The sequence below is a fragment of the Mugil cephalus genome, chromosome 23, assembly GCF_022458985.1.
Source record: "Mugil cephalus isolate CIBA_MC_2020 chromosome 23, CIBA_Mcephalus_1.1, whole genome shotgun sequence".
Taxonomy (NCBI): Eukaryota; Metazoa; Chordata; class Actinopteri; order Mugiliformes; family Mugilidae; genus Mugil; species Mugil cephalus.
The window spans coordinates 15,930,798-15,956,478 of NC_061792.1; the positions used below are offsets into that span (position 1 = coordinate 15,930,798).

Here is a 25,681-nt window from a genome sequence, read left to right on the forward strand (position 1 = left end):
TCTTTTTCTTTTTAAACTTGTGTTTTATGTGAATTTCAACAAGAAGTTCGGCCGGTGACGCCTCACTGACGCAAGGCTACGTTGTGACGCGGGGCTACGTGGTGACGTCACGGCGTGGTGATTGTTGTCGTTGGAGCTCCTGGAAGTCCGGAGGTTTCTGCTCGTTCTCTCCGGACTCACTGGTGTCTTTAACCGGACTCTGACTCCTCCATGAGGCGGTCACAGCTCAGCCCGTCCTCGGACCCCGCACACGAGTCCCCGGAGACTTCACCGGCATTTAACGGCAGCTGCAGCAGCTAGCTTAGCTTAGTTTAGCTTAGCTTAGCGGCTGAGCCCGACGAGGAGGAGAATCAGCTGACACCAGCAGGAACCCCGCTAAGAAACGGTGCAGTTTGAATATTTACAGCTAAAATAAAAACACAGACTCGTAGAAACGACGAGTTTAGACTTTGTGTGGGTTAATAAAGTCTTCTGGTTAATTCGGCTCAGAAATAAGACACCGGCTTAGTTACATACTGGAAATATGTTTACTTTTACCCACAGTTAGCATTTACCCTCAGCGTCGTGAGTCTGTAGTTAAAATGAAGAAGTCATGTAAATTAATCTGAATTTTAAACATAAATTGCGTCCAGTCCTGCTTTTAGTTTTATTTCGGGTGGAAACAACACAGAGTTTTAATGAAATGATGGAATCACATTAAACGACTGTTCCTTGGAAAACCGAGAATTTTTGAATGGACTCTGGTGTGTGGACGTTCTCAGACCTCGGTTTCAAATTGTTTATGAACACATAATGAAATAGTTCTGCGTTCAGAACTTCATTTAAATAATGTCTGATTTGAGGTAACCTTTCTCATCGTACTTCCCATTAGGCAGTTTCAGTGTGTTTGTGTGTTAGTCTTTTACTAAAGGTGTAAGTTTCATTTTATTTACTGCTGAACCGTCCCTCACAGAAACAGAAGTGCTTTAAAGAAGCCAGTTTGTTTCCAGACAGATTTACGAACATGCAGGAATAAAACCACTAATTATTAAATGGACTTTGGTGTGTTCTCTCCAGCATGGCGTCATCTTTTAAAATCCCGAAGAGGAAACACCCTGCAGACTCTGACTCCGCCCACGTGCACGTGCAGTCACCGCTGTCCCGCCTCCAGGGCCCCGCCCCTCAGCTTCAGGTGATATCACCTGTTCCTCCTCCATTTCAGAATAAAGTCTGAATATTTTCAGAATAAAAGTCTGGATATATTCAGAATAAAGTGTCAGCAGGATAAAAGCTAAAGTATTTTCACAGTAAAAGTCCTGAACTGTTCAGAATGAACAGAATGTTAATGAGATTCGCTCATTTAAGGAGGATCTTTTTAAGTCGGTGTGCGTCTGGTTGTGTTTACAGGGCTACGGGGCCACTGACAGGGTGCATGCTGGGAATAAAACATCCTGTCAGCCTCTGTTCAGGGACGTGGTCAAAACCATACTGGGCCTCAATGGGGGCGGAGCCTCGCCAGCAGCCAATCGCAGGCCACCAGGAAGTGAGTCGACATCGGCCAGCCTCACTAACAGGTTCCTTAACTAATATTCATGTTTCACAATAAAGGTGAGGACTTTCATGATAAGAGCCTAGGTAGTTTCACAATAAAAGCCTGGGTACTATAGAATATTTTCCAGATAAAGTCCTAATATTTTCAGAATAAAGTTAGGTAGCTTATAAAATTTTCAGCATAAAAGTCTCAGTAACGAAAGTCCCAATATTTTCACATAAAAGTTGGTAAAGTCTGAAAATTTTCAGAAATTATTTTAGATTTGTATTTACAATTACAATCAGAAGTCGTAATGGTTTCAGAATAAAGCTGTAAGCTGTTTCCTGGTCTGTCCACCAGGTGGCGTCCTCAGAGAGCATCGGACCGGCTGCTGAAGCCTCAGGTGACTTTAGAGTCTCCACCACAGAAGAAGAAGAGCACAGGTGATTTTCTATTTATGCTGTGATGACATGGACCAATCAGACGCCCCGTCCCCTCTCCTCAGCCCTAATCTGCCCAGTAACAAGTCTGTTACCACGGTAACCATGTGTCAACGTTTCCCTTCAGTCCCTGGGAGCATCTCCGTGGAGTCTCTGGACTCTCTGGCTGAGCTGAGGCATGATGGGAGTCTGAGTTCCTCCAACCACAGCACGGGCAGGAGACACCAGCAGGTAAAGGTCAAAGGTCACAATATATTCACAGTGTTAAGGTGGTATTGCTGGCTGTGTGTTAAGGTGGTATTGCTGGATGTTGGTTCCAGGTGTCTACAAGTCCTCCAGAGTCTCCTGTCAAACAGAAGAAGTCGTCGTCGTCCGTCTCAGGTTCAGATCCAGCGTCAGAGGACGACTTCCTCTCCCCGTCCAGGACCAGACTCCCAGCGGCTAAGGCTCGTCCCTCGTCCTCGTCTGTCTCCACGTCCGAGCCGAGGACGCCGAGGACGCCGAGGACGCCGGAGGACGTGAGGGAACGTCAGAGAGAAAGATGGAGGGAGTTCAGGGAGAGGAGGACCAGGCTGGAGGTCCTGAAGAAGCCGAGGAAACAGAACCAGAACCCGACAGAACCCAGTGAGTTTCATGTGGTCCTGAAACATCTGCTCCAGTAGAGCTGTCTCCACATGTCCTCCTCTGTGTCCTCCTCTGTGTCCTCCTCTGTGTCCCTCAGTCGTACTGTCCAGTGAAGACGAGGAGGACGACAGAGACGACGCAGCGGTGACGCCGCGGAGCTGCAGGCCCTCAGAGACGGTAGCTCACAGACCTGTAACATGAGGAGGTCTGGTGTTAGCTTGGAGAGGTTAGCTTAGCATGTTTCCCTGTGTGTTGTCTGACAGGGTCTTTCGCTGCCGCCTCCTTCCTTCCTGCAGCTGGACTTCTCCTCGCTTCACGCCGGCCTGATGGACGCCGCCGCCGACCACAAGATGACGGTGAGAGGGTCATGTGACATTTAGGGATTCAAACCAGCGACGTTCCCCCTTCTCACGGTTCTCATGTTGTTTTTAGATCACAGACAACGGCATCACGCTTCCCCTGAAAGGTAACCACAACATTAGCTCCTCCTAGCCTCCCAGCTAGCCTCCCAGCTAGCCGCTAGACTAACTGTAGCTCCTCCTAGCCTCCCAGCTAGCCTCCCAGCTAGCCGCTAGACTAACTGTAGCTCCTGCTAGCCTCCCAGCTAGCCTCCCAGCTAGCCTCTAGACTAACAGTAGCTCCTCCTAGCCTCCCAGCTAGCCTCTAGACTAATTGTAGCTCCTCCTAGCCTCCCAGCTAGCCTCTAGACTAACAGTAGCTCCTCCTAGCCTCCCAGCTAGCCTCCCAGCTAGCCTCCCAGCTAGCCTCTAGACTAACAGTAGCTCCTTCTAGCCTCCCAGCTAGCCTTCTAGCTAGCCTCTAGACTAACAGTAGCTCCTCCTAGCCTCCCAGCTAGCCTCTAGACTAACTGTAGCTCCTCCTAGCCTCCCAGCTAGCCTCCCAGCTAGCCTCTAGACTAACAGTAGCTCCTCCTAGCCTCCCAGCTAGCCTCTAGACTAACACCAGCTCCTCCTATCCTCCCAGCTAGCTCTAGACTAACATCAGCTCCTCCTAGCCTCCCAGCTAGCCTCTAGACTAACACCAGCTCCTCCTAGCCTTCCAACTAGCCTCTAGACTAACAGTAGCTCCTCCTAGCCTCCCAGCTAGCCTCTAGACTAACTGTAGCTCCTCCTAGCCTCCCAGCTAGCCTCCCAGCTAGCCTCTAGACTAACAGTAGCTCCTTCTAGCCTCCCAGCTAGCCTTCCAACTAGCCTCTAGACTAACAGTAGCTCCTCCTAGCCTCCCAGCTAGCCTCTAGACTAACAGTAGCTCCTCCTAGCCTCCCAGCTAGCCTCTAGACTAACTGTAGCTCCTCCTAGCCTCCCAGCTAGCCTCCCAGCTAGCCTCTAGACTAACAGTAGCTCCTCCTAGCCCCCCAGTTAGCCTCTAGACTAACAGTAGCTCCTCCTAGCCTCCCAGCTAGCCTCCCAGCTAGCCTCTAGACTAACAGTAGCTCCTCCTAGCCCCCCAGTTAGCCTCTAGACTAACAGTAGCTCCTCCTAGCCTCCCAGTTAGCCTCTAGACTAACAGTAGCTCATCCTAGCCTCCCAGCTAGCCTCTAGACTGACTGTAGTTCCTCCTTCAGGGGAGGAGAATGGGGAGGTGACAGTGGTGGCGTCTCAGCTTCGTGGTTATGGCGTCTGGGATGGAGGCGTGGCTAAGGGCGGGGGTCTGCTGGCTGCTTGGGAAGGCCCCGCCCCCTCACTGCTCTTCCTGTGGGTGACTGATGCCCAGGCCAACGTCCTGCAGAGGGAGCTGTCGGCCATCCAGACCTGCACTGCCTCCGGTAAACCCCCAACCACCACCTGGGTCTGGTTCTGGGTCTGGGTCCGGGTCCAGGTCTGGTCTCAGAGATGTTTCAGTGTCATACTGGTACCAAAAGAATAGTCTTTAAACTCTGGTCTCTCCTGGTCCCTCCTGGTCTCTCCTGGTCCCTGCAGGTCCCCCCTGCCCCTTCCTCCTGGTGGTCCTGAGGGAGCAGCTTCAGGAGCTCCAGTCTGCTCTCTTGGCTTCCATCCTGGACATGGAGGAGTACAGGCAGGGACGCACCTCCTCCTCCTGCTCCTCCTCCTATGGGGGGCTGGCCTCCCCTCTGGACTGGACCGAGGGACTGGCTCTCCTCCACAGCTGCCCTCCTCCTCTGGACCAGCATCTCCTCAGACTCCTGGGCCACTCAGCGGTAAGTCCTCCTCCTCCTCCTCCTCCTCCTCCTCCTCCTCCTGCTCCTCCTCTTTGTGTCTAACAGAAGTTTTTCTCCCACAGAAATCTGGTCAGAAGAAAACCAGCGCTCCTCAGCAGCTCCCAACCAGGTACACTGTTAATTAACTAATTAACTCATTAACAACTTATAACTATATAACTCATTAACTATCATTAATACATTAACTAATTATAATCATTAACTCATTAAACTATCAATTAACTCATTAACTCATTAAACTATCAATTAACTCATTAAGTCATTAACTACATGATTTTTTTATAAATCACTAATTAAGCATTTAATTAATTAAACTATTAACTCATTAACTAATTAACTAATTAAAAATTAAAATTAAATCAGTAAAAACCATTAAACAATAACCCGTCCTGTGTCCTCTTTGTCCTCCTTGTGTCCAGGCTGGTCCAGTATCCTGTGTCTCCTTGTAAAGGACGGATCACTATCTCTCAGGAGGACATGTCCTGTCTGGAGGACGGAAACTACCTCAACGACGTCATCATAGACTTCTACCTCAAGTTAGTCCTCCTCCTCTGTATTAAATGGTTGTCGTGTCCCACATCCTCCTCCAGGTGTCTCCTGATGTCCTTTGTCCTCCCTCAGGTTCCTCCTCATGGAGGGGGTGGAGGACGACTCTGTGTCCAAGAGGAGTCACGTCTTCAGCAGCTTCTTCTTCAAACAGCTGAGCAGGAGACGAACGGCGGGGGAGGACGGCGCCCCCTGTGTCCAGTAAGAGGACATTGTCCCCTGTGTCCAGTGAGAGGACGTTGTCCCCTGTGTCCAGTGAGAGGATGCTCCTGGTGTCCGTCAATCGTTGGACATGTCCCACCATTGTCTCTGTGTCTCTGTGTTGCAGGGACCGCTACGTGAGACACCAGAGGGTGAAGACGTGGACACGCAGTGTGGACATTTTCACCAAAGACTTCCTGTTTGTGCCTGTCAATCAAGAGTAAGCTCCTCCTCCTTTATTTGGGTCAATAAACGACGGAATAATTCATTTATTCATTTCTGTTTGTGTTTTAATTCTGTTATAATTGGTCGGTTAATACCAGTGGGCCGGCCTTCACCTCATCCATTCATAGATTACTGACTCCTCCTCCTCCTCAGGTCCCACTGGTTCCTGGTGGTGGTGTGTTTCCCTGGTCTGGAGGACGTCCAGTTCCAGAAGTTCCAGCCACGAGAAGGTGACAGATCAGAGAGAGAAGCTCCGCCTCCGGTAAATGATATGGGTGGGGCTAGTATGGGGGGGGGGTTAATAAGGGGGGGTTTGATGCTGAGCCTTTGTGTGTTTGCAGGAGTGCAGTGAACTGGGCTGCAGGAGAACATCAGTGTTAAAGAGGTCAGTCTGCTCCTCCTATAGAACCGATACTGGTCTAGAACCAGATGTTTTCTGATACAGACGCTAGAACCGGTCTAGAACCAGGTGTTCTCTGTTCTCAGGCCGTGTGTTCTCGTCATGGATTCGTTGAAGCTGTCGCAGCATGAGGACGTCTGCAGACTCATCAGAGAGTGAGTTCACACAGTGTGGGGGAGGAGCTAATGAGCAGGAGGAGGTGCTAACGAGGAGGTGCTGGTGTGTGCTCAGGTACTTGCAGGTGGAGTGGGAGGTGCGGAGGAGAACGTCCCGTGTCTTCAGCACCATGAGGAGCTGCAGCTGTAGAGTTCCTCGACAGGACAACAGCAGCGACTGTGGAGTTTACCTGCTGCAGTACGTGGAGGCCTTCCTTCAGGTAACTCCTCCCCCTTCCTTCAGGTAACTCCTCCCCTTCCTTCAGGTAACCCCTCCCCTTCCTTCAGGTAACTCCTCCCCCTTCCTCCAGGTAACCCATTTCCCCTCAGGTAACTCCTCCCCCTTCAGGTAACTCCTCCCCTTCCCCCAGCTAACTCCTCCCCCTTCCCTCAGCTAACTCCTCCCCCTTCCTTCAGCAAACTCCTCCCATTTCCTTCAGGTAACTCCTCCCCCTTCCTTCAGGTAACTCCTCCCCCTTCCCTCAGATAACTCCTTCCCCTTCCCTCAGCAAACTCCTCCCCCTTCCTTCAGGTAACTCCTTCCCCTTCCTTCAGCAAACTCCTCCCCCTTCCTTCAGGTAACTCCTCCCCCTTCCTTCAGCTGACTCTTCCCACTCCTCCCCCAACGTCTAAACCGAGCTCTCTGATTGGCTCCCCAGAACCCTGTGGTGCACTTCGACCTCCCGCTGCGATTGGACGGCTGGTTCCCGCGGCAACGAGTGCGCCAGAAACGCAGCGAGATACGGAGTCTGATCATGAGGCTGCACTTCCTGTCCCGCCAAAATAAGACTCACTAGCGCAATATTCTGCTACCTGTTGTTTGTAAAATAAAAGCAAGTATTTTATTCTTTATTCATCTTCCTGTTGTTTATAAAATAAAAGTATTTATTTCAGTTCTGTGGCTCTGGCTCTTATTTTGAAAGGGTCCCTTCAGTCTTCTGAGGACACTGTGTCCTTGGTGGAGGTGAAAGGTCTCTGGGTTACTATAATCCCACCCCCCCCTGCTGAGGACCAATCAGCTTAGAGCTCATGAAGTGGATCAGACAGTGTGGGGGGTCCATCGGTCTGGAGGAGGTTTAACCAGTTAATTCATCAGGAGTCAACAACTACTTTATTCATCCACTTCATCCTTTATTTATTTATTTATTATCACTTTATTGTTAATTCACTTTGTCCTGTATTAGTTATTTATATATTTTATATTTACTAGGATTAATTTATTATTGTTTTTATTATTTATTTATTCATTGTTTACTTATTTGTTTATTATTTAATCACATCGTGTCATTTTCTCTCTCTCACTTCTACCGGTTCAACTTCTGGTTCTGGTTCTTGGTACCAAGAAAAGTTTAAGTTCCTGGTTCCTGGTTGTAGTTCCACCTGTGGTTCTGGTTCTTGGTTACTTGGTTCTGTTTTCTGGTCTTGGTTCCTAGTTCCTAGTTCCCGTCCCGTGGAGATGAGCCGTCTGCTTGGACCTCCTCCTCCTCCTCCTCGTCCCGTGACACTGATCCAGAGCATCAGGATTAGACGGAACTAATGGGATTAGACCAAAGAGGAGAAATCTCCTTCTGCTCCTTCACTCGGCCGAGGAGCCGGTGGACGTAAGGAGAGGAGTCATGGCTGGACACCGAGGAGGAGGTGGAGGAGTAAGGAGAGGAGTCATGGCTGGACACCGAGGAGGAGGTGGAGGAGTAAGGAGAGGAGTCATGGCTGGACACCGAGGAGGAGGTGGAGGAGTAAGGAGGAGGCTGACGATGTGGACTCTGGGGTTCCTGCTGCTGTCGGGCCTCGTGTTCCTGGACACAGGTACGACTAAACTGGTTCTAGGTCTAAACCAGTTCTAGGTGCTACACTTGATGGGTTCTAGCTTCAACAGAGACGCTTTAAGAAGGTTCCATGAAAACTCTTCAGGAAAAATCTGTGGTTCTAGTTCCTGGTTCTGGGACCTAGTCCATGGTCCATCATTCCTGGCCCATGGGTCTTGGTTCCTGGTTCCCTAAACTGTAGTTCTCGGTTACTAGTGGTAGTCCCTGGTCCAGTCCCTGTTTCCCGAGTCCTAGTTCTAGCTCTTAGTTCCTGGTTTCTGTCCTTGGTTCCAGTTCCGTAAATGGTTTCAGATGAGATTAATAGGAATCAGAACCGGTTCTTTGTGTTCATTGAGGAACAAAAGCTTCTGTAGAGGAACTCTTTGTTTCCCTGCACGTCCTCAGAGGCCTCTGCTGATTGGACGGAGGGTCTGGAGGGTCTGGAGGAACGTGGTGATTGGACGGGGGATCTGGAGCAGCGTGGGGGACCGGTTGTGGTTCTGACCCGGAGACGAAGGAACATCCTGTTCCCCAGTGGAGTGAAGCTCTGCTCCCAGGAGACGTTGGACCAGGCCGTCGCCAACCACCTCAGCTACTTCCACCTCAGAGGTGGGTCAGGGTCTACGGGGTCAGGGTCTACGGGGTCAGGGTCTACGGGGGTCAGGGTCTACGGGGGTCAGGGTCTACAGGGGTCAGGGGGGTCAGACGCTTTTTAAGTTCCTCTCTGGGGGGTTCTCAAATATTTAATCACATTTTATTTTATTTCTGTTACTCTGTTGTGTTCCGGGTCTGGATCTGGAACAAACTGGACTGAATGTTCCCCTGTACCCCCCCCCGGTCTAGTGTGTCAGGAGACCATCTGGGAGGCCTTCCAGATCTTCTGGGACCGGCTGCCAGAGAGGGACGAGTACCAGGACTGGGTGGGACGCTGCCTGGACGGGTCGGTCAACGCCGTGGACGTGGGCGTCTTCTTCAGCCAATCAGAGGAGCACGACCGCCTCATCAGGAGCGTGAGTTCTAGCTTTTCCTTTCTTTTGTAGATAGGATGAACAGCTGTGCTCCGCTTCTAGATGTAGAACAATGTTGTTGTACTTCTGTTCATATTTAACATTAACTCCCGTTTCTTTGTCCCAGAGAGTCGCTATGATGACCGCCGTCAACAGGTGAGTCAACACCTGAGCTACACGTTAGCATGCTAACTTATTAGCATGCTAGCACACAGAATTTTAAATGTGTTGAGTAAAATCTAAAGAGTAACATGTCAGTATGCTAATTAATTAGCATGCTAACACACAGAATGTTAAATGTGTTGAGTAAAAGCTAAAGAGCTACAGGTTAGTATGCTAATTAATTAGCATGCTAGCACACAGAATGTTAAATGTGTTGAGTAAAAGCAAAAGAGCTACACGTTGGCACGATAACACACTGACTGTTACAGTATTAAATACGTCGTAACATCTTTCGGGGGAAATATGGTTCTTTGAAATCAAGCTAAGCGTCTTGTTGTGTTTTATGTTTCATCACCTGCTGCAGTGGCCCCACCCCCTCAGGCCCCGCCCCCTGCAGGTAGGCCTGAAAAATACAGAGCTCTGCCTCCGGAGCTGGGCTGAAACCTCTCGGTGTGAAACAGTCAACGTGCTACATGCTACCTGTTCAGCATTCACACTAAATGTTCATATGTTGCAGAAAACAGGCTAGCCTTAGCCTGCTAACATACTGACTGCCTGCTAACAAGCAATAGTTTCTGTGTTAAGCTAACGCTAAATTGCTACCCATTAGCATGCTTGCATTAGCCTGCTAACAAGCCAATTGTTTCTGTGTTGAGATAACTTAGGATGCTGTTTAACCCTCCTATCATTTATCAATCACCACCAATAATAAAAAGTGTAAAAGCTACATGTAGCATGCTACCAGTGGCTAACGGCAGGTATTAGCGGGTTAGCTCGCTGGATTTTGTTTGTTTTTTATGGCGCTCTGGTTTCAGTTAATACTGGCTGTAAAACATTTAACGAGTTTAACGAGGAACTCCAGATGTTTTCATCTGCTTCACTTCAGCTCACGAGAACAGGTTTCACCTCGTCTCTCCTCAAGGTTCTGGACTAAACATCAACTTCTGTCTCTGTTTGTCCCTCAGCTCTGAAGACCCGACCGTCCAGACCGGAGACTCAACCACAGAGACTCATCCAGGTAAGATCCAGATCCAGATCTCGTTGGACCAGGTCCAAGATCAATCAGCTAAATTATATTAAAGCTAAGCTAACGCTAACTAACGAGGGCATTAGGAGCTAACGAGCTAAGGAGAGGTGTTGGGGGGTTGGGGGCAGAAGTGTTGGTTGATCCAGACCTGTTCTGTCTGGTCAGGGGAGATGGAGTTCTTCAGACCCTGTCCCTACAAAAACCAGACTCTGGTTCTCTGTTTCAGGGGAGGACGCTGCCGTCTTCAACCGGGGCCTCTCTCCACCCTCTGGTGTTCCTCCAGAAGATGACAAGGTTCTTGAGAGGACCACTGAGAACGTTGGTGGACCTGGATCTGAAGTTAGTCCTGAAGTCCAGGACCCTTCAGAGGTTCCTCAAGAGGTTCCTCCTGAAACATTTACTAGTCTAGTGACGGTGGTTGAGGTTCCCTCAGAACATCCTTCCGAGGTTCTTTCAGTGGTTCTTACAGAAACATCTACCACTCCAGTGATGGTGACCAGGGTTCCTTTAGAGGTTCTTTCAGGAGTTCTCCCAGAGGTTCCTGCAGAAGTTACTTCAGAGGTTCCTCCAGAGGTTCTATCAGAGGTTCTTTCAGAGGTCCTTCCAGAAGTTCCTTCAGAGGTTCCTCCAGAAGTTCCTTCAGAGGTTCTTCCAGACACTCCTTCAGAGGTTCCTCCAGAGGTTCTGTCTGAGGTTCTTTCAGAGGTTCTTCCAGAAATTCCTTCAGAGGTTCCTCCAGACAGTCCTTCAGAGGTTCCTCCAGAAGTTCATGTAGAGGTTCTTTCAGAGGTTCCATTAGATGTTCTCCTAGAAACATCTAACACTCCAGTGACAGTGGACAAGTTTCCTTCAGAGGTTCCTCCAGAAGTTCCTTTAGAGGTTCTCTCAGAGGTCCCTCCAGAGGTTCCATCAGAGGTTCCTCCTGAAGTTCTTGTAGAGGTTCCTCCAGAGGTTCCATCAGAGGTCCCTCCTGATGTTCTTTCAGAGGTTCCTCCAGAAGTTCCTGTAGAGGTTCTTTCAGAGGTCCATCCAGAGGTTCCATTAGAGGTTCTTCCAGAAACATCTACCACTCCAGTGACGGTGGAAGAGGTTCCTTCAGAAGTTCCTTCAGAGGTTCTTTCGGAAGTTCCTTCACAGGTTTCTTCGGAGGTTCCTTCAGAAACATCTACCGCTCCAGTGATGGTGGAGGAGGTTCTTTCAGAGGTTCCTCCCAAGGTTTCATTAGAGGTTCTCCCAGAAACATCTACCACTCGAGTGAAGGTGGATGATGTTCCTTCAGAAGTTCTTCCTGAGGTTCCTGCAGAGGTTCCTTCACAGGTGGTTCCATTAGAGGTTCTTCCAGAAACATCTGCCTCTGCTGTGACAGTGGAGGAGGTTCCTTCAGAAGTTCCTTCAGAGGTTCCTCCGGAAGTTCTTTCAGTAGTGACTCCTGAGGTTCCTGAATCAGAAGTTCCTGAAGAATCTGAAGGCGACACAGATGTTCCAGTGGTAGAACCTCCTCTAGAAGCTGCTGTTAGTCCAGAGGAAACTCCAGCCGTCTTTGTGACAACAGATGCAGACCTAGAACCTGTCTCAGAAACAGTATCTACGTCTCAGGACCTCGTTCTGACAACAATAAATGAGACAGAAGAAGAAGAACCCTCTGAAGCTGTGGTAGAAATAGAAGAGGAACCAGAGCAACCAGGAGAACCAGAGGAACCAGTTCAAGAAGAAGAAAATACATCTGTACCACAAATAGAACCTGTAGAAGAAGAAGAAGGAACAAAACCCACAGGAGAACCAGAACCTGCAGCAGAACCCGAACATGAACCAGAACCTGCAGTAGAACCCCAACCAGGAGAAAACCTTAGAGAAGAAACCAAACCCACAGAAGAACCATCACATGAACCTGAACCTGAGGAACCCATGGAAGAACTGGAGTCTTCAGAACCACCACTAGAACCTGTAGGGGAACCCACAGAACAGGACGAACCAGCAGGAGGATCCACGAAGGAGGACACACCTGGACCTCCTTTAACAGCAGAACCTCCACCAAAAACCTCCACGGACACCCCAGAAGACCCAGAGACTCCGGCTCAAACACCTCCAGAAGTTGAGACCGACGTCTCAGAGGAGGTTCAATCTGAGGAGGACCATGAGGACCATGAGGAGGACCATGAGGACCAGGAGGAACATGAGGACCAGGAGAACAATGAGGACCATGAGGAGGACCATGAGGAGGACCATGAGGAGGTCCGTGTCCTGAACCCTGAAGTCACTACTCAGACGCCAGCCAGGTACGAGTTGGTGGAGTCCAACAACGGGAACTTCCCAGACCTGACGGAGGCTGACCAGAACCTTCTGGGGAACCGCAACCTGGACTTGGAGGAGGAGCAGGAGAACTCGGTAAGTTCTAGACCAGGTAGCTCCAACCAACCCCTGTTAGACCCAGACCCAGGACTCACGTTGTCCCCCCCAAACCTCCAGATAGGGAACGAGATCGAGGCCCCGCCCCTGCTCCGGCCCCCCCGGCCCCTGAAGGACCAGGTGGTGGAGCTGAGTCTGAAGCTCAGATCTGAGACCTACAACAACGCCCTGAGGGACCCCAGCACCTCCCAGTACCAGCACCTGGCCCGGACCCTCTCACACCGGGTGGGTCCTGACTCCTCCTGACTCCTCCTCATAGAATGTTCTATGGTTCTGTTCTAGTTTTCTGTCCTTCTTGTTGTGACCTGGTCTTGTTGTGGACCCAGATTGAAGAGGTCTTCCTGAGGCTGCCGGGCTTCAAGAGCCTCCAGATCGTGGAGTTCAGGTAAAGTGGAGAACGTGTGGGTTCTAAAGCCGGTTCTGTGTGGTCCAGGTTCTCATGTGTTGTGTCGTTTCTTCCAGACCTCAGAAAGATCTGGAGCGGTGAGTAGAGAACCTCCTCCTGGTTAGTGACTCCTCCTGTTAATGACTCCTCCTGGTTAGTGACTCCTCCTGTTAATGACTCCTCCTGGTTAGTGACTCCTCCTGTTAATGACTCCTCCTGGTTAGTGACTCCTCCAGTACTCGTGCCTCCTCTGGGCAGGGACGGTGCTACACTGGGGCTTGGAGGTGCTATCCCTGTCAAAGTTCTGTGTAGCCCCAGTTAAGCCCTCAAGCATTTTATTTTATATTTTAATACATATATATGTATATTCTTTTGTGCATCAGTGCTTGTATAGCGGGTTCAGTGTCACAGCAACAAGAACAGTGCTGTTTGCGCATATTCAGACAGGAACAGGGAAACCGGCAACTGGTGGTGGATGGACCAGGACCTTCTCTCTCCCTCTGATCCGCCGGAATAGAACAGCACCGTCTCGGTGTTCCGAGTTCATCAAAATAGGCTCTATATGATGAATTAGAATTCTTTGGAAAATCAGATGTTCAGAAGCAGTGAGCACCTCTATATAGTCAGAATTATATGATCTTTATATGATGGTATTTATTTAATTTGGGCACCCACGGGCAAAAGTATAAATCGGAGCCTCTGACTCCTGGTTAGTGACTCCTCCTGGTTAGTGACTCCTCCTGGTTAGTGACTCCTCCCACACTAATAAGTAACCAGTGATGATAAATCCTCCTGTTCTTATCTACCAGGCTCCTCCTGGTTAGTGACTCCTCCTGTTCTTATCTACCAGGCTCCTGTGTGGTTCAGATCATTTACATTCAGAAACGCCTTGAATTGACCATATATGGAAGCAACAGTCCCTTTAAGAATACACAAAGGGATTTTTTTTACCGTCATCGAAATCATAGCAAAGACAAAGAGCCTATGCTCCGGAGCCATTGTTAAATGTTAAATAAATGTAATTAGAGCAAATTAAAATAAAGAAAAATGAAATGTGTCTCTTTCCAACCACCAGCTACAGACAGACTAACCTACAGTCTCTGGATGATCCTCTCTCTAGCCTCAATGAGTTTCTGAGGTTTACACTGATGCAACGTTTAATAGAGTAGTTGCATCTCACGTTATTTATGTATTGACTGAATGAATCCTTCCCCGTTCACGTAACTGAATTCATTGCGTGGTTTTATTGTGACGTGGGTCAGTCTATGGCTCCAGATTATGAAATCCTGGTTTAATCTGGGCTTGTTAGTGATGTCTGTATGGGAACTGGATGTAAACTGAGGCCAGAGAAATGATTTGATCCAACACTGCAGACATGGTTACACTTAGTGTCGGCTCTCTTTACGAACATCTGTCAGTATGTACATTGATAACCCCCCCTCAGGGGTCTGGTGGTCCTGGTGAACTACGCCATCGTCCTGGAGGTGGAGGGAGGCGTCGCCAACGACACGCTGGACTTCATCTCCCTGCAGAACAACCTGGTGGAGGAGAACTTCCCCAACGCCGCAGAGCTGCCCACCGTGGTCTACACAATCACAGACTACCGCAACTACATCACAGAGGCCCTGCACAGAGACAACTTCATGAGCAACGACACCCGGGACAACCTGGACACCCTGGGCAACCTGGACACCCTGGACCACAATGGTACCGCCTTTATTCTTTAGTAATTAACACTGGGACCAGTTCTAGACCACGTAGCATCAGGACCCTTCATCCTATAGACCAGTTTTTAACTAGTGTTTCTAGACCAAGTAAAACTAGACTGGTTTTAAATAACTGAGTCTTTTTCCTGAATATTGTCATCATGTTTGGTTCATGGAGAAAAACGCTAGCAAGAGGAGAGAGCTAGCCAGAGGAGAGAGCTAGCCAGAGGAGAGAGCTAGCAAGAGGAGAGAGCTAGCAGGAGGAGAGAGCTAGCAGGAGGAGAGAGCTAGCAGGAGGAGAGAGCTAGCCAGAGGAGAGAGCTAGCAAGAAGAGAGAGTTAGCAAGAGGAGAGAGCTAGCAAGAGGAGAGAGCTAGCAGGAGGAGAGAGCTAGCCAGAGCAGAGAGCTAGCAGGAGGAGGGAGCTAGCAGGAGGAGAGAGCTAGCCAGCCACACATGATAGAAAGAAACACAACATGACAGCCCCTTTCCTATTGGTGGAAACATGCATCCATCAACCAATCAGGACATGATGTGTCAATGGTTGCTAAGGAACAGTGAGGCTATATTCAGTCTATGGAGACAGGAGACAGTTTAGAGACATTTAGACATTATTACTGGTTGGACAACTGATAGTTTTGGACATGGTCCTAAATAGTTTTAATGGAAATAGTTGTAAATAACTAAATGTGTTATTTACCTAACGTGTAGTAGGTGTCGTAGCTTAGCCTAACCCAGCTTAGTTTAGTTTATCTTATTTTAGCTTAATCTAGCCTGTCTTTGCTTATCCTAGCCTAGCCTAGCCTAGCCTAGCCTAGCTTAGCCAGCCTAACCATGAGACCTGTACAGATGTTCCTCTAGAATTTGGGGCTCAGCTTTGTTTTGTGGTTGTTGAGTCTTGTTTCTCGTGAAGCTTTAGACGCGTCCAGTTTAGATTTAGTTAAATTCTTTTTAATAATAACAGATTACCATCAGTTGGTTAGAGAAGCTTCGTCTGAACTAATTTCTCTTGTGCAGCAGAGAACCTGTTGCCTTCTGGGAAACCGACGAGTCGACCGGCCGACACCTACGACAACATGGTGGGTCAAACCAGACTTTAGCTCCAGCTGCAGATCTTGATTTACTGACGTCAGATGTGTGTGTTGTCCCCTGTTGTCAGGATAACGTCCTGGCTGCAGAGAAACCTCCCGACGCTCCGAGCCACGAGACCCACGAGGTTTTCCTGAAGAAGGACGACTTCTTGTTCGACCCCTTCGACCAGTGGAAAGGTCCGCAGAGCGAGCCGGCCGGCGAGAACGACGTTCTCCTGTTCGACGAGAGCACGCCTCCTCCGCTGGACTTCCCCAGGAAGACCTCAGACCTGGAGCCAGCGACCGCAAACAGTGAGCTACCGAAATCTTCTACAGAGTTTTGGAGCTTCATGGAACTGAGACGGAGCTTTTAGCAACAACGTTCTATTTGTTCTATTGCAAAGAAGAACGAGTCTGTGGAGAAATGTTTAAATTTAACCAACCGTCCTTCCACAGTTTAGTTCTGGTCTCAGGGTCTCAGGGTGACCCCTGGTGGAAAGTTGTTGTCTCGTGGTAGTTTGAGATTTAAAGACATCCCTTTGTCTCTGGTCTTTTCAGATAATGTAAATATTGAAGACGAGGGGTTCCTGGTCAGTAACGCCCCCGGCACCGGCACCAAGAACCCCAGAGAACACCACGGATCTGGTCCCACTCCAACGGTCTCCGAGGTCTCAGTAGACGATGGATCTGGTTCTGGTTTCTCTGGAGACGGCCAGGGTCCAGATCTCTGGTCCTGGCAGACCTCAGCCACTTCTGATGGGGTTTATAAGAAGGGGGACGTTGGGTTGGAAGGGCTGCCTCCACCGGACCTGGAGGAGGAGGAGGATGACGACGAAGACGAGCCACCAACCACTGAGAAAGATTTAGTCTCACTTGGAGTTAAAGACTCTGATGTTCCCTGGACTTCACGTCCAACTGTTAAAGAACCATTTCCAGACGTTCACGTTGAAGAACCTTTTCTGGATCTGGTCCTGATAACGCCTCACATCAGCACTGACCCCCGGTACTCCACCACCACCCAGGCTCCCGTGTTCTCGCCCAGAGGAACCCTGACTGTGGAGCTGTCTGTGCAGACAGTGGAGGCCTCCGGCATCTATGCCGATTACTCGGATTCTCCTGAACCTGAAGCTCGGACTCGGGAGGCCCCTCATTCTGTAGTCAAGGTTCAGGAAACCTCCACACAGACAGGAGAATCTACAACCTCTGAACCAGCAGCAGGTGTTCCTGAGGTTGAAGTCTTTGATCTAGAGCTTCCCACCTTTGTGGAGATCCAGGCCGTGACAGTCAGTGAATTCAGCTTCGGTTCAACCACAGAGGAGTCGATGCCGCTCCAGGAGAAACCAGAACAGCCTCTGGGAACAAAGCACCACCAAGCCATTGAGATTTTAGAAGAGCAACACATTGGCACAACTACAACGACCACGACGACACTGAAAGTCCTGGATGAGGACCTGGTCGTGGATGAAGTCCCAGATGAGGACTTGGTCGTGGATGAAGTCCTGGTCGTCGCTCCGGTCCTGACCACATCTACGGGTTCAGACCACGTTATCGACGCCGAGCTCTCGCCTGAAAAAGACTCGCCGTTCACTCGAGTGTCAGATTCGGTTCCTGAGGATGAGGATCTGATTCACCATGAGCACCCAAACCACGAGGAGGACACCGAAGTACCAATAACCTCTCCATCCTCAGAAGTTACCCAGTCTCCAGAGGTTTCTGGGTCTTTAGAGATTCCTGAGTCTCCAGAGGTTCCCCAGTCTTTAGGGGTTCATGAGTCTCCAGAGGTTCCTCAATCTCTAGAAGTTCCCAAGTCTCCAGAGGTTCCTGAGTCTTTAGAGATTCCTGAGTCTCCAGAGGTTCCTGAGTCTTTAGAGGTTCCTGAGTCTCCAGAGGTTCCTGAGTCTTTAGAGATTCCTGAGTCTCCAGAGGTTCCTGAGTCTTTAGAGGTTCCTCAGTCTTTAGAGGTTCCTGAGTCTCCAGAAGTTCCCAAGTCTCCAGAGGTTCCTGAGTCTCCAGAGGTTCCTGAGTCTGCAGAAGTTCTTGAGTCATCAGAGGTTCCTGAGTCTCCAGAAGTTCTTGAGTCTTCAGAGGTTCCTTCAGTAAGGCCTGACATATTAAACAAAACTGAAGATGCACCAACTGATGCAGCAGACACGTTGCCAGGTTCTCCAGGAGACTGGAGCTTGACTGAACCTTCGGGGGGTGAGGTGGGCAGCCTCCAAACACTGCCCCCCTCCCTACAAAGCCCCAACAACGTTGGCGGCAGTGTGGGGACAGAGCTCCAACCCTTTGAACCAGATTTCTCTGACGTCCCAGGCATCGACGTCAGCTTCGATGTATTCCAGTACGGCGGCGTAGCCACTGAAGGTGACTCCAGTGGGTTCTCCAGCGGAGCTCAGGGCTCAGACCTGGAGGCCATTGCCCTGCCAACCCGACCTGGCAGAGCTCTGACGGTCTTCTTCAGCTTGAGGGTGACCAACATGGCGTTCTCCATGGACCTCTTCAACAAAAGCTCCCCAGAGTACAAGGCCCTGGAGCAACGGTTTCTCCAACTGGTGAGAACTCAGAGGATGAAACCTCTTAGCTTCACTCGATCCATGCTCCTAACTCTCCTTGGTCCTCCCCTTGCAGCTGGTTCCCTACCTGCAGTCCAACCTGAACAACTTCCAAAACCTGGAGATCCTCAACTTCAGAAACGGCAGCATTGTGGTCAACAGCAGGATGAGGTTTGGTAAACCGGTTCCCAAAGAGGTCACCAATGTCATCTACCTGATTCTGGAGGATTTCGCCAACACCGCCTACCAAACCATGAACCTGGCTATCGACAAGTACTCTCTGGACGTGGAATCAGGTAAAAGTCTTGGGTTCTGGTTTTCTTTGTGCTGAAGTGAAGGTGGAGGTTAAACTCTTAATACACTGATGCAATGAGGACACAACCATGTAAAGACACGTCCCGTGGTGGAGGAGAAGATGTTAGTCTGGTGGAGAAGGGTCAAGTCATTGGCTGCATCAAGCAGAGGAAACATCTAGAAACTACTAAAACTGGCTTAAGAACTTTATTATAAACCGGAGGGATAGCGGAGAACGTGAATGATGGTGATGGCAGACAGACTCAATGCTAAAGGAGGTCCAACCAGACACTAGAGTGGGGGACCTGTGTTTATTCTGGCCAGGTGGTGTGATTCATAATGAAGGAGCTCAGCTGCTGCCTCGGTTTGTGTCTGCAGCGTCTTAATCAGCTCGGACAGTCTTCACCTGTCAGGACTGATCTAAAACCTGAGATAATCTGTCTGGGAGGGACGTGATCTGACTCACCTTGGTGAATCAACATCACAGCGTCTGTCTGAGTCCACAGACTCTGACTCTTCAGACCAGACGTCCCGTTCTCGTCCTAAAAAGGACGTCATGAGGGGTTTAAATCCAGTTCGCTGCCCCCATGAGGCCAGAACGAGAACAGGGGTAAAGTTGGGTTCTCACGTAGTTGGGAACCCATATCAGTGCGGTGAAGAACATGTTGTTGTTGCTGCAGCAGATTTTCGGATTGATTCGTAAAGAAGGAGATTTTCTGTGGTGTTGTCTGAGAAGTGACTCCATCTTCCCTCCATCTCTACTGAGCCTCAGGGCGTTAATCTGTCTGAGCCAATCAGAGGAGCTCCTGACAGCCTGCTAGTCCTAATCCACAGAGTGAGTCACTGCGGACTCCATAATCAGTTTACTCCTCAGCTCCACTGTTCCCTGGAACCAGGTTTTCCATTGCACAAGCAGTGTTATAACGGCTGGACTCTGTCGTCACTGTCCAACTCTGAACCAAGTACAACGTCCCCAATGACCCCGGGTTGATTAGACTCTCGTCACATGGTTTTCAGACATTCCTCATAAAAACCTAAATTCCTCCTGGGGCACCTACACTATAGAACAGGTGCCGTAGTTTGGACCTGGGAAACTGTAGTTTGGACCTGGGGCCTCAGTTTGGACCTTAGATTGGACCTGGGGCCTTAGTTTGGACCCAGACTCCAGACTCTTGTCTTGTGGGTTTCAGACAACAACATGTCAACAAGGTTCATGTTTGTATTTTGGACGTACCATGACCTGGGGGACATTAGGACATGTACTAGACCTCCTGACTTTGAGACAGACGTGGACTGTAGTAGGGCTCTGCTGGTATCTGGTGACAGTATGTGTTGGTGGATCAGACCGGTCCCTGTAAGTCTCTCTGAACGTTGTTCTCTCCGGTTCTGGTTCTTGTTCAGGAGACCGGGCGGACCCTTGTAAGTTCCAGGCCTGCAACGAGTTCTCCAGGTGCATGGTGAACCGGTGGTCAGGAGAGGCTGAGTGTGTATGTGATGCTGGCTACCTGAGCGTGGACGGGCTGCCCTGTCAGAGCGTCTGCCAGGTCCAACAGGACTTCTGCCTCAACGACGGCAAATGTGACATCATCCCCGGGAAGGGCGCCATCTGCAGGTGGGACCAGGCTTTGGGTTCCTCTCCTCCAGAGGGGAGTGAGTCTACGTCGACATAGAATAAATAAGTTAATAGAAAGAGGACAGGACATTACTAGAGGACAGACGGTCCTCGTCTTCCAGGGACAGGTGATGGCTAAATTATCCTCTAGATCCTCCAGAACCTCTCCCCTTTGGGATTAAGATCATGAGTCCACTTGTGGAAAAGGAAAAAATGAACTGGAGGGAGCTCCAGGGACCTGGGGGGGACCAAGATAGAGTTTATAGAAAGACACCAAAGAATGAAGAGCAGAGATTTGGTAAAGTAGTCTAGAAGGAGACCAGCGGATTAATTAGGATCAATCACGATTAAGTCTCATTAATTTTAAACCCACAGTAATATTCTGTATATCTAGTGGTGAGCAAAGACTCCAGAAAGAAGAGAATAGATCTACACTGACCAGGTGGGAGATGATCAGGCGTGATACCAGGTGTGATACCAGGTGTTGTCATCAGGTGTTAATAACAGACGTGATACCAGGCGTTGATACCAGGTGTTGATACCAGGTGTTGATACCAGGTGTTGATACCAGGCGTGATACCAGGTGTTGTCATCAGGTGTTAATAACAGACGTGATACCTGGTGTTGATACCAGGTGTTAATACCAGGTGTTGATACCAGGCGTGATACCAGGTGTGATACCAGGTGTGATACCAGGTGTTGTCATCAGGTGTTAATAACAGACGTGATACCAGGCGTTGATACCAGGTGTTGATACCAGGTGTGGCTGGACCGCTGTGTCCTCTGTGCAGGTGCCGGGTTGGGGAGAACTGGTGGTACCGGGGGGAACACTGTGAGGAGTACGTCTCTGAGCCTCTGGTCGTGGGCATCGCCATCGCCTCCGTGGTCGGGTTCCTCCTGGTGGCGGCTGCCATCATCTTCTTCCTGGCCAGGACCCTGAGAGAGCAGTACGACGGGGAGGACAGCGAGGACCCTCTACGGTGACTTTAACAACACTCAGAGACCTGAGAGAGTTAGACCAGGACACCAGTAGGAACCTGGACTAGAAAAACTGCAAGTAGAACCTAGAACCAAGCATGTTAACATCAGGTTCTCCCTCCAGGCGTGGAGACAGCGTCCCGACTCTGGAGCGAGCCACTAAGTTCAACCCCATGTTCGAGAGCGACCCGGTGACAGCCCAGTACTACCGTCGCTATGACGACCAGCCGCCCCAGTACCACCACAGCCGTCGCCATGACGACCTGCCGGCCTACAGCAGCTCGGACGGAGCCTCCAAAGACCTCAGCAGCGACGAGATCAGGAACATCTACCAGAACACCACGCTCACCCCTGAGGTAGGACCAGACCCAGACCCGGACCCAGAACAGAACACACTAGTTTTAACAGTAGGGGGCACCAGCATCAAAACAAGACTCATGAAAACCCTAGACCTGGGGCCTTAGTTTGGACCTGGGAACTTAGTTTAGACCTGAGAACTTAGTTTGGACCTGGGGCCTTGGACCACCCCTGGTGTAGATTGTGACCCCTGAACCCTGACCTCTGACCCCTCCAGGAGATCCAGGAGCGTCTGAGGATCATCGAGTTGTTTTCCAGGGACCAACAGTTCGCTGACTTCATACGACAGACTCAAGTGTGAGTTTCATTCCTTCTTCTTTCTGTTGGTTCCTCTTTAGTTCCTACTGGTTCCTGTTTAGTTCCTGTTTAGCTCCTGTTTAGCTCCTGTTTAGTTCCTGTTTGGTTCCTGTTTAGCTCCTGTTTAGCTCCTGTTTGGTTCTTGTTTAGTTCCTGTTTGGTTCTTGTTTGGTTCCTGTTGGTTCCTGTTTGGTTCTTGTTTAGCTCCTGTTTGGTTCATGTCGGTTCTCATTTGGTTCCTGTTGGTTCCTGTTGGTACTTGTTTGGTTCTTGTTTGGTTCCTGTTGGTTCTCGTTTGGTTCCTGTTGGTTGGTTCCTGTTGGTTCTCGTTTGGTTCCTGTTGGTTGGTTCCTGTGGGTTGGTGCTGTAATTTCCCAAATTTGTGGGACAAATAAAGGTTTTTGTTTGGTTCTTGTTTGGTTCCTGTTGGTCCTGACCTTGTTCCCTCTTGTTTCCTGGTCCAGGTTCCTGGAGAGGAGGGGGAGCTCCAGTACATAGTTCACCTCCAGGTACCACTACCTCCTTCACTTGGACTACACTTCCCATGAGCCTCAGTGGGAGCTTCCTGTCCACCTGTCCTCAGCCTCTGGTGTCTCTGTAGGACAGACTGTCTCTGGAGGACAGACTGTCTCAGTGCCTTCATTGTCACATTTCAGTCCACAGATCCATGAACCCCATGTTTACACCTCCTCCTCCTCCTCCTCCTCCTCCTCCTCCTCCTCGTCCAATCAGAACGCTTCCTCTCTCTGATCAGCTGATTGGTGGGGGTGTGTCCAGAGACACACACTGTGTCCACTCAATCACTGGTTCTGTGTGTGTGTGGTTCTATGTATGTGTGGTACTACGTGTGTGTTTGGTTCTGTGTATGTGGTTCTATGTGTGGTTCTCTTTGTGTCTGTGTGTATGTGGTTCTGTGTGTTGTGTGGTTCTCTTTGTGTGTGTGTGTATGTGGTTCTGTGTGTTGTATGGTTCTCTTTGTGTGTGTGCATGTGGTACGGTGAGTGTTGTGTGGTTCTCCATGTTCTGTGTTGTTCCTTTTAGTTCCAACAGAAAAGACTAAAGTTTCATTTTCTAAAATAAAAAGACGATATTTTTTACAGACTTCGTCTGATGTCTCTTTGTTCCAAAACGTTCTCTGTTCTCCTCATGTTCTCCCAACGTTCTGCAGACAAAACATTATCTGAGAACTCATTATTATGAAAACAAATTTCATGTTCTATTGATGTTCTACTGACAAAACATTATCTGAGAACTCATTATTATGAAAACGAATTTAATGTTCCACTGACGTTCTTCCGACGAAACATTCTCTGCAAATTCTTCTTCTTATTAAAACAACGTACTCTAAATGTCCTACTAACGTTCTGCTGATGTTCTCCTCACATTTTCCTGCCGTTCTAGTAACATCCTACTGAGGTTCTGCTTTCAAAACATTATCTGCGAACTAATTATTATTACATTGACGTTCTGCTGGCCTTCTACTGATGTTCTTCTGCCGTTGTAATGACATTCTGCCGACGTTCTCATGACTTTCTACTTACATACTGTTGACGTTCACTCCATGTTCTCCTGGCTTTGTTCTGAGGTTCTACTAATGTTCTAATGACAGTATGGTGATGTTTTGCTGCTGACATTCGGTACATTCCTTTTTTCCTTCAGAAACCAGGAGAAGATAGCTTATCTTAGCTTAGCTCAGCTTAGCCACTTAGCCACAGACAATGAGTAAATGCATCTATAAAGCTTGTTGTTGTTAAACAGAGAATTCAAAGGAAGAAGAACAGAGGAACGTTCTGTTCTCAGAGTGTTTTCATCACAACATTGTTCTGTTCTCAGAGTGTAAACCAGTTTTAATGGGAGTTGACGGGAACACGCCTCAGGCTACACATCTGGTTTGGTGTGAGGAGAGAAAGCTGCTGTGGTTCTAGTGTTAAGAACAGGGGAACGTCTGGGGAGTTTGGGGGGATTTGTTCCTTGTTATTCAGCTTGGCTTCATCAGAGCTGGTGTGGAGACTAGAACGTCCTCTTCTCCGCTCTGCCTTCCAAACCTGAGACGTTCCGAGTGGGAGGAACCGGTGACATCTGCAAACACTTTCCAGATCAGAGGAGGAACTAAACCGGACGAGTCCGAGGATCAGTGGAACGTTTAGTATTAAACATCAAACAAAGGAAAACCCCTTCCTTTCTTCCTTCCTAGGTTCCTTCCTTCCTTCCTCCCTTCCTCCCTCCATAGTTTCCTTTCTTCCAAGGTTCCTTCCTCCTTAGGTTCCTTTCTTCCTAGGTTCCTTCCTTCTTAAGTTCCTTTCTTCCTAGGTTCTCTCCTTCCTAGGGTCCTTTCTTCCTAGGTTCCTTCCTACATGCTGTTCCTGTTAGCCTGTGAGCTATGGAGAAAAATATTCCGTTCCACCTCCTCCTGGGTCCAGATATTCAGCTGATGCTAACATTAGCTAATATGAGCTAAATAAAAGCCACTACACAACATGTTATCATGTCAGTGTTAAGTACAAACCATTAACATGTCCAGCTTTATGGTAGCTAACAATGCTAACAAGCAGCGAGCTAGCTTGAAATAAAACAGTGCTAACTGTTAGCTAGCGCTCAACACTTAATGCACAAGGCATGGTTAGCCTAGCTTAGCACAGGAGCTGCTGTTGTCCCTGTTGGCTCCTCCTCCTCCTCCTCCTCCTCCTCCTCCTCCTCCTGCTCCTCCTCCTCTCTAGATTCTTGATGTGGGTAGAGAACAGTTTTATTTTGAAACTAAAAGACAAAGGCAGCGTTGTTCAGGGGGAGGTTTTATAACTCATGCAGGTTCTGGTTCTGGTTCTGGTTCAGGGCTCAACAACAGTCTGGTCCAGCTGGAAAAACAGATGTTAATGAGCTGAATGTGAGGGGTTGTTGGTTCTGTAGTCAAACAGAACGGAACAGAACGGAACAAACTGCCTGAATGAGTCTTTAAATAACAGATGTGAAGGTAGAACACTGAGACGTTAAAGCCTGAACAGGCTCAGAGATAAATAACAGGAGGTTTGATTCCAGCCATAAGCAGCACTGATAATGGATCCTCGTTAGCCTGGTTAGCCTGGTTAGCCTGGGGCTGGGGGCGTGTCTGTAGTGAGGAGGTCTCTAATTAGCTCGGTGTGATATGGGGGTTCGGTTTTATGGGATGGAACGAGGCCCATTCGAAGCTTGTTAAACATCTGACGAGTTGGAACCTGGAACTCAGCAGCTACAGCCATGAACACCACAACACACAGCTAGCAGCTAGCAACTAGCAGCTACAGCCCTGAACACCACAACACGCAGCTAGCAGCTAGCAGCTAGCAGCTACATCACTGAACACCACAACACACAGCTAGCAGCTACAGCCCTGAACACCACAACACCACTAGACTACCACACAACACAGCTAGCAGCTACAGCCCTGAACACCACAACACACAGCTAGTAGCTAGCAACTAGCAACTAGCAGGTAGCAGCTACATCCCTGAACACCACAACACACAGCTAGTAGCTAGCAACTAGCAGTTAGCTGCTACAGCCCTGAACACCACAACACACAGCTAGCAGCTAGCAACTAGCAACTAGCAGGTAGCAGCTACATCCCTGAACACCACAACATACAGCTAGTAGCTAGCAACTAGCAGCTAGCAGGTACAGGCCTGAAACCCACAACACACAGCTAGCAGCTAGCTTAGCACAACTAGCAACTAACTTAATACAACTAACA

General features: G+C 49.2%; 2 protein-coding genes across 4 annotated transcripts; both read left to right on the plus strand.

The window, feature by feature from the left end:
* Nucleotides 1-52: 52 nt before the first annotated feature.
* Nucleotides 53-7,194, plus strand: senp7b (SUMO specific peptidase 7b). Of its 3 annotated transcripts, none has more exons than XM_047576690.1 (20): nucleotides 53-385; nucleotides 1,057-1,171; nucleotides 1,387-1,553; nucleotides 1,871-1,953; nucleotides 2,078-2,181; nucleotides 2,271-2,574; nucleotides 2,672-2,751; nucleotides 2,838-2,930; nucleotides 3,007-3,040; nucleotides 4,160-4,360; nucleotides 4,515-4,753; nucleotides 4,837-4,883; nucleotides 5,194-5,310; nucleotides 5,396-5,521; nucleotides 5,649-5,741; nucleotides 5,900-6,008; nucleotides 6,088-6,131; nucleotides 6,233-6,301; nucleotides 6,378-6,545; nucleotides 6,961-7,194. In XM_047576690.1, the coding sequence occupies exons 2-20, from the start codon at nucleotides 1,058-1,060 to the stop codon at nucleotides 7,052-7,054; spliced, it is 2,286 nt and encodes a 761-aa protein (XP_047432646.1). In that variant the 5' UTR covers nucleotides 53-385; nucleotide 1,057; the 3' UTR covers nucleotides 7,055-7,194. The 3 variants fall into 3 exon arrangements, with proteins under 3 accessions (XP_047432646.1, XP_047432647.1, XP_047432645.1); XM_047576691.1 differs by having other exon boundaries at nucleotides 54-385; nucleotides 6,378-6,567; XM_047576689.1 differs by having other exon boundaries at nucleotides 60-385; nucleotides 6,378-6,522.
* A 764-nt stretch (nucleotides 7,195-7,958) lies between these two features.
* On the plus strand, nucleotides 7,959-22,799 carry impg2b (interphotoreceptor matrix proteoglycan 2b). Its single transcript, XM_047576694.1, has 20 exons — nucleotides 7,959-8,107; nucleotides 8,512-8,715; nucleotides 8,950-9,116; nucleotides 9,241-9,269; nucleotides 9,640-9,672; nucleotides 10,241-10,293; nucleotides 10,529-12,687; nucleotides 12,769-12,933; nucleotides 13,035-13,093; nucleotides 13,171-13,191; nucleotides 14,538-14,800; nucleotides 15,815-15,876; nucleotides 15,957-16,179; nucleotides 16,426-18,419; nucleotides 18,496-18,715; nucleotides 20,115-20,325; nucleotides 21,117-21,305; nucleotides 21,428-21,659; nucleotides 21,878-21,957; nucleotides 22,422-22,799. Exons 1-20 carry the CDS (start codon nucleotides 7,963-7,965, stop codon nucleotides 22,453-22,455), a joined length of 6,543 nt encoding a protein of 2,180 aa, XP_047432650.1. The 5' UTR covers nucleotides 7,959-7,962; the 3' UTR covers nucleotides 22,456-22,799.
* The last annotated feature ends 2,882 nt before the right edge of the window (nucleotides 22,800-25,681 follow it).

What these genes read in the sequence shown, in the direction of transcription:
- impg2b (XM_047576694.1), top strand. Translation starts at nt 7,963, where the DNA reads ATGGCTGGACACCGAGGAGGAGGTGGAGGAGTAAGGAGAGGAGTCATG. An exon ending in AGGAGGAGCAGGAGAACTCG is followed by an intron (nt 12,688 to 12,768) that starts GTAAGTTCTAGA and finishes CCAAACCTCCAG; the next exon opens with ATAGGGAACGAGATCGAGGC. An exon ending in GGAGCCAGCGACCGCAAACA is followed by an intron (nt 16,180 to 16,425) that starts GTGAGCTACCGA and finishes TGGTCTTTTCAG; the next exon opens with ATAATGTAAATATTGAAGAC.
- senp7b (XM_047576689.1), top strand. Translation starts at nt 1,058, where the DNA reads ATGGCGTCATCTTTTAAAATCCCGAAGAGGAAACACCCTGCAGACTCT. An exon ending in ATCATAGACTTCTACCTCAA is followed by an intron (nt 5,311 to 5,395) that starts GTTAGTCCTCCT and finishes GTCCTCCCTCAG; the next exon opens with GTTCCTCCTCATGGAGGGGG. An exon ending in ACGTGGAGGCCTTCCTTCAG is followed by an intron (nt 6,523 to 6,960) that starts GTAACTCCTCCC and finishes TTGGCTCCCCAG; the next exon opens with AACCCTGTGGTGCACTTCGA.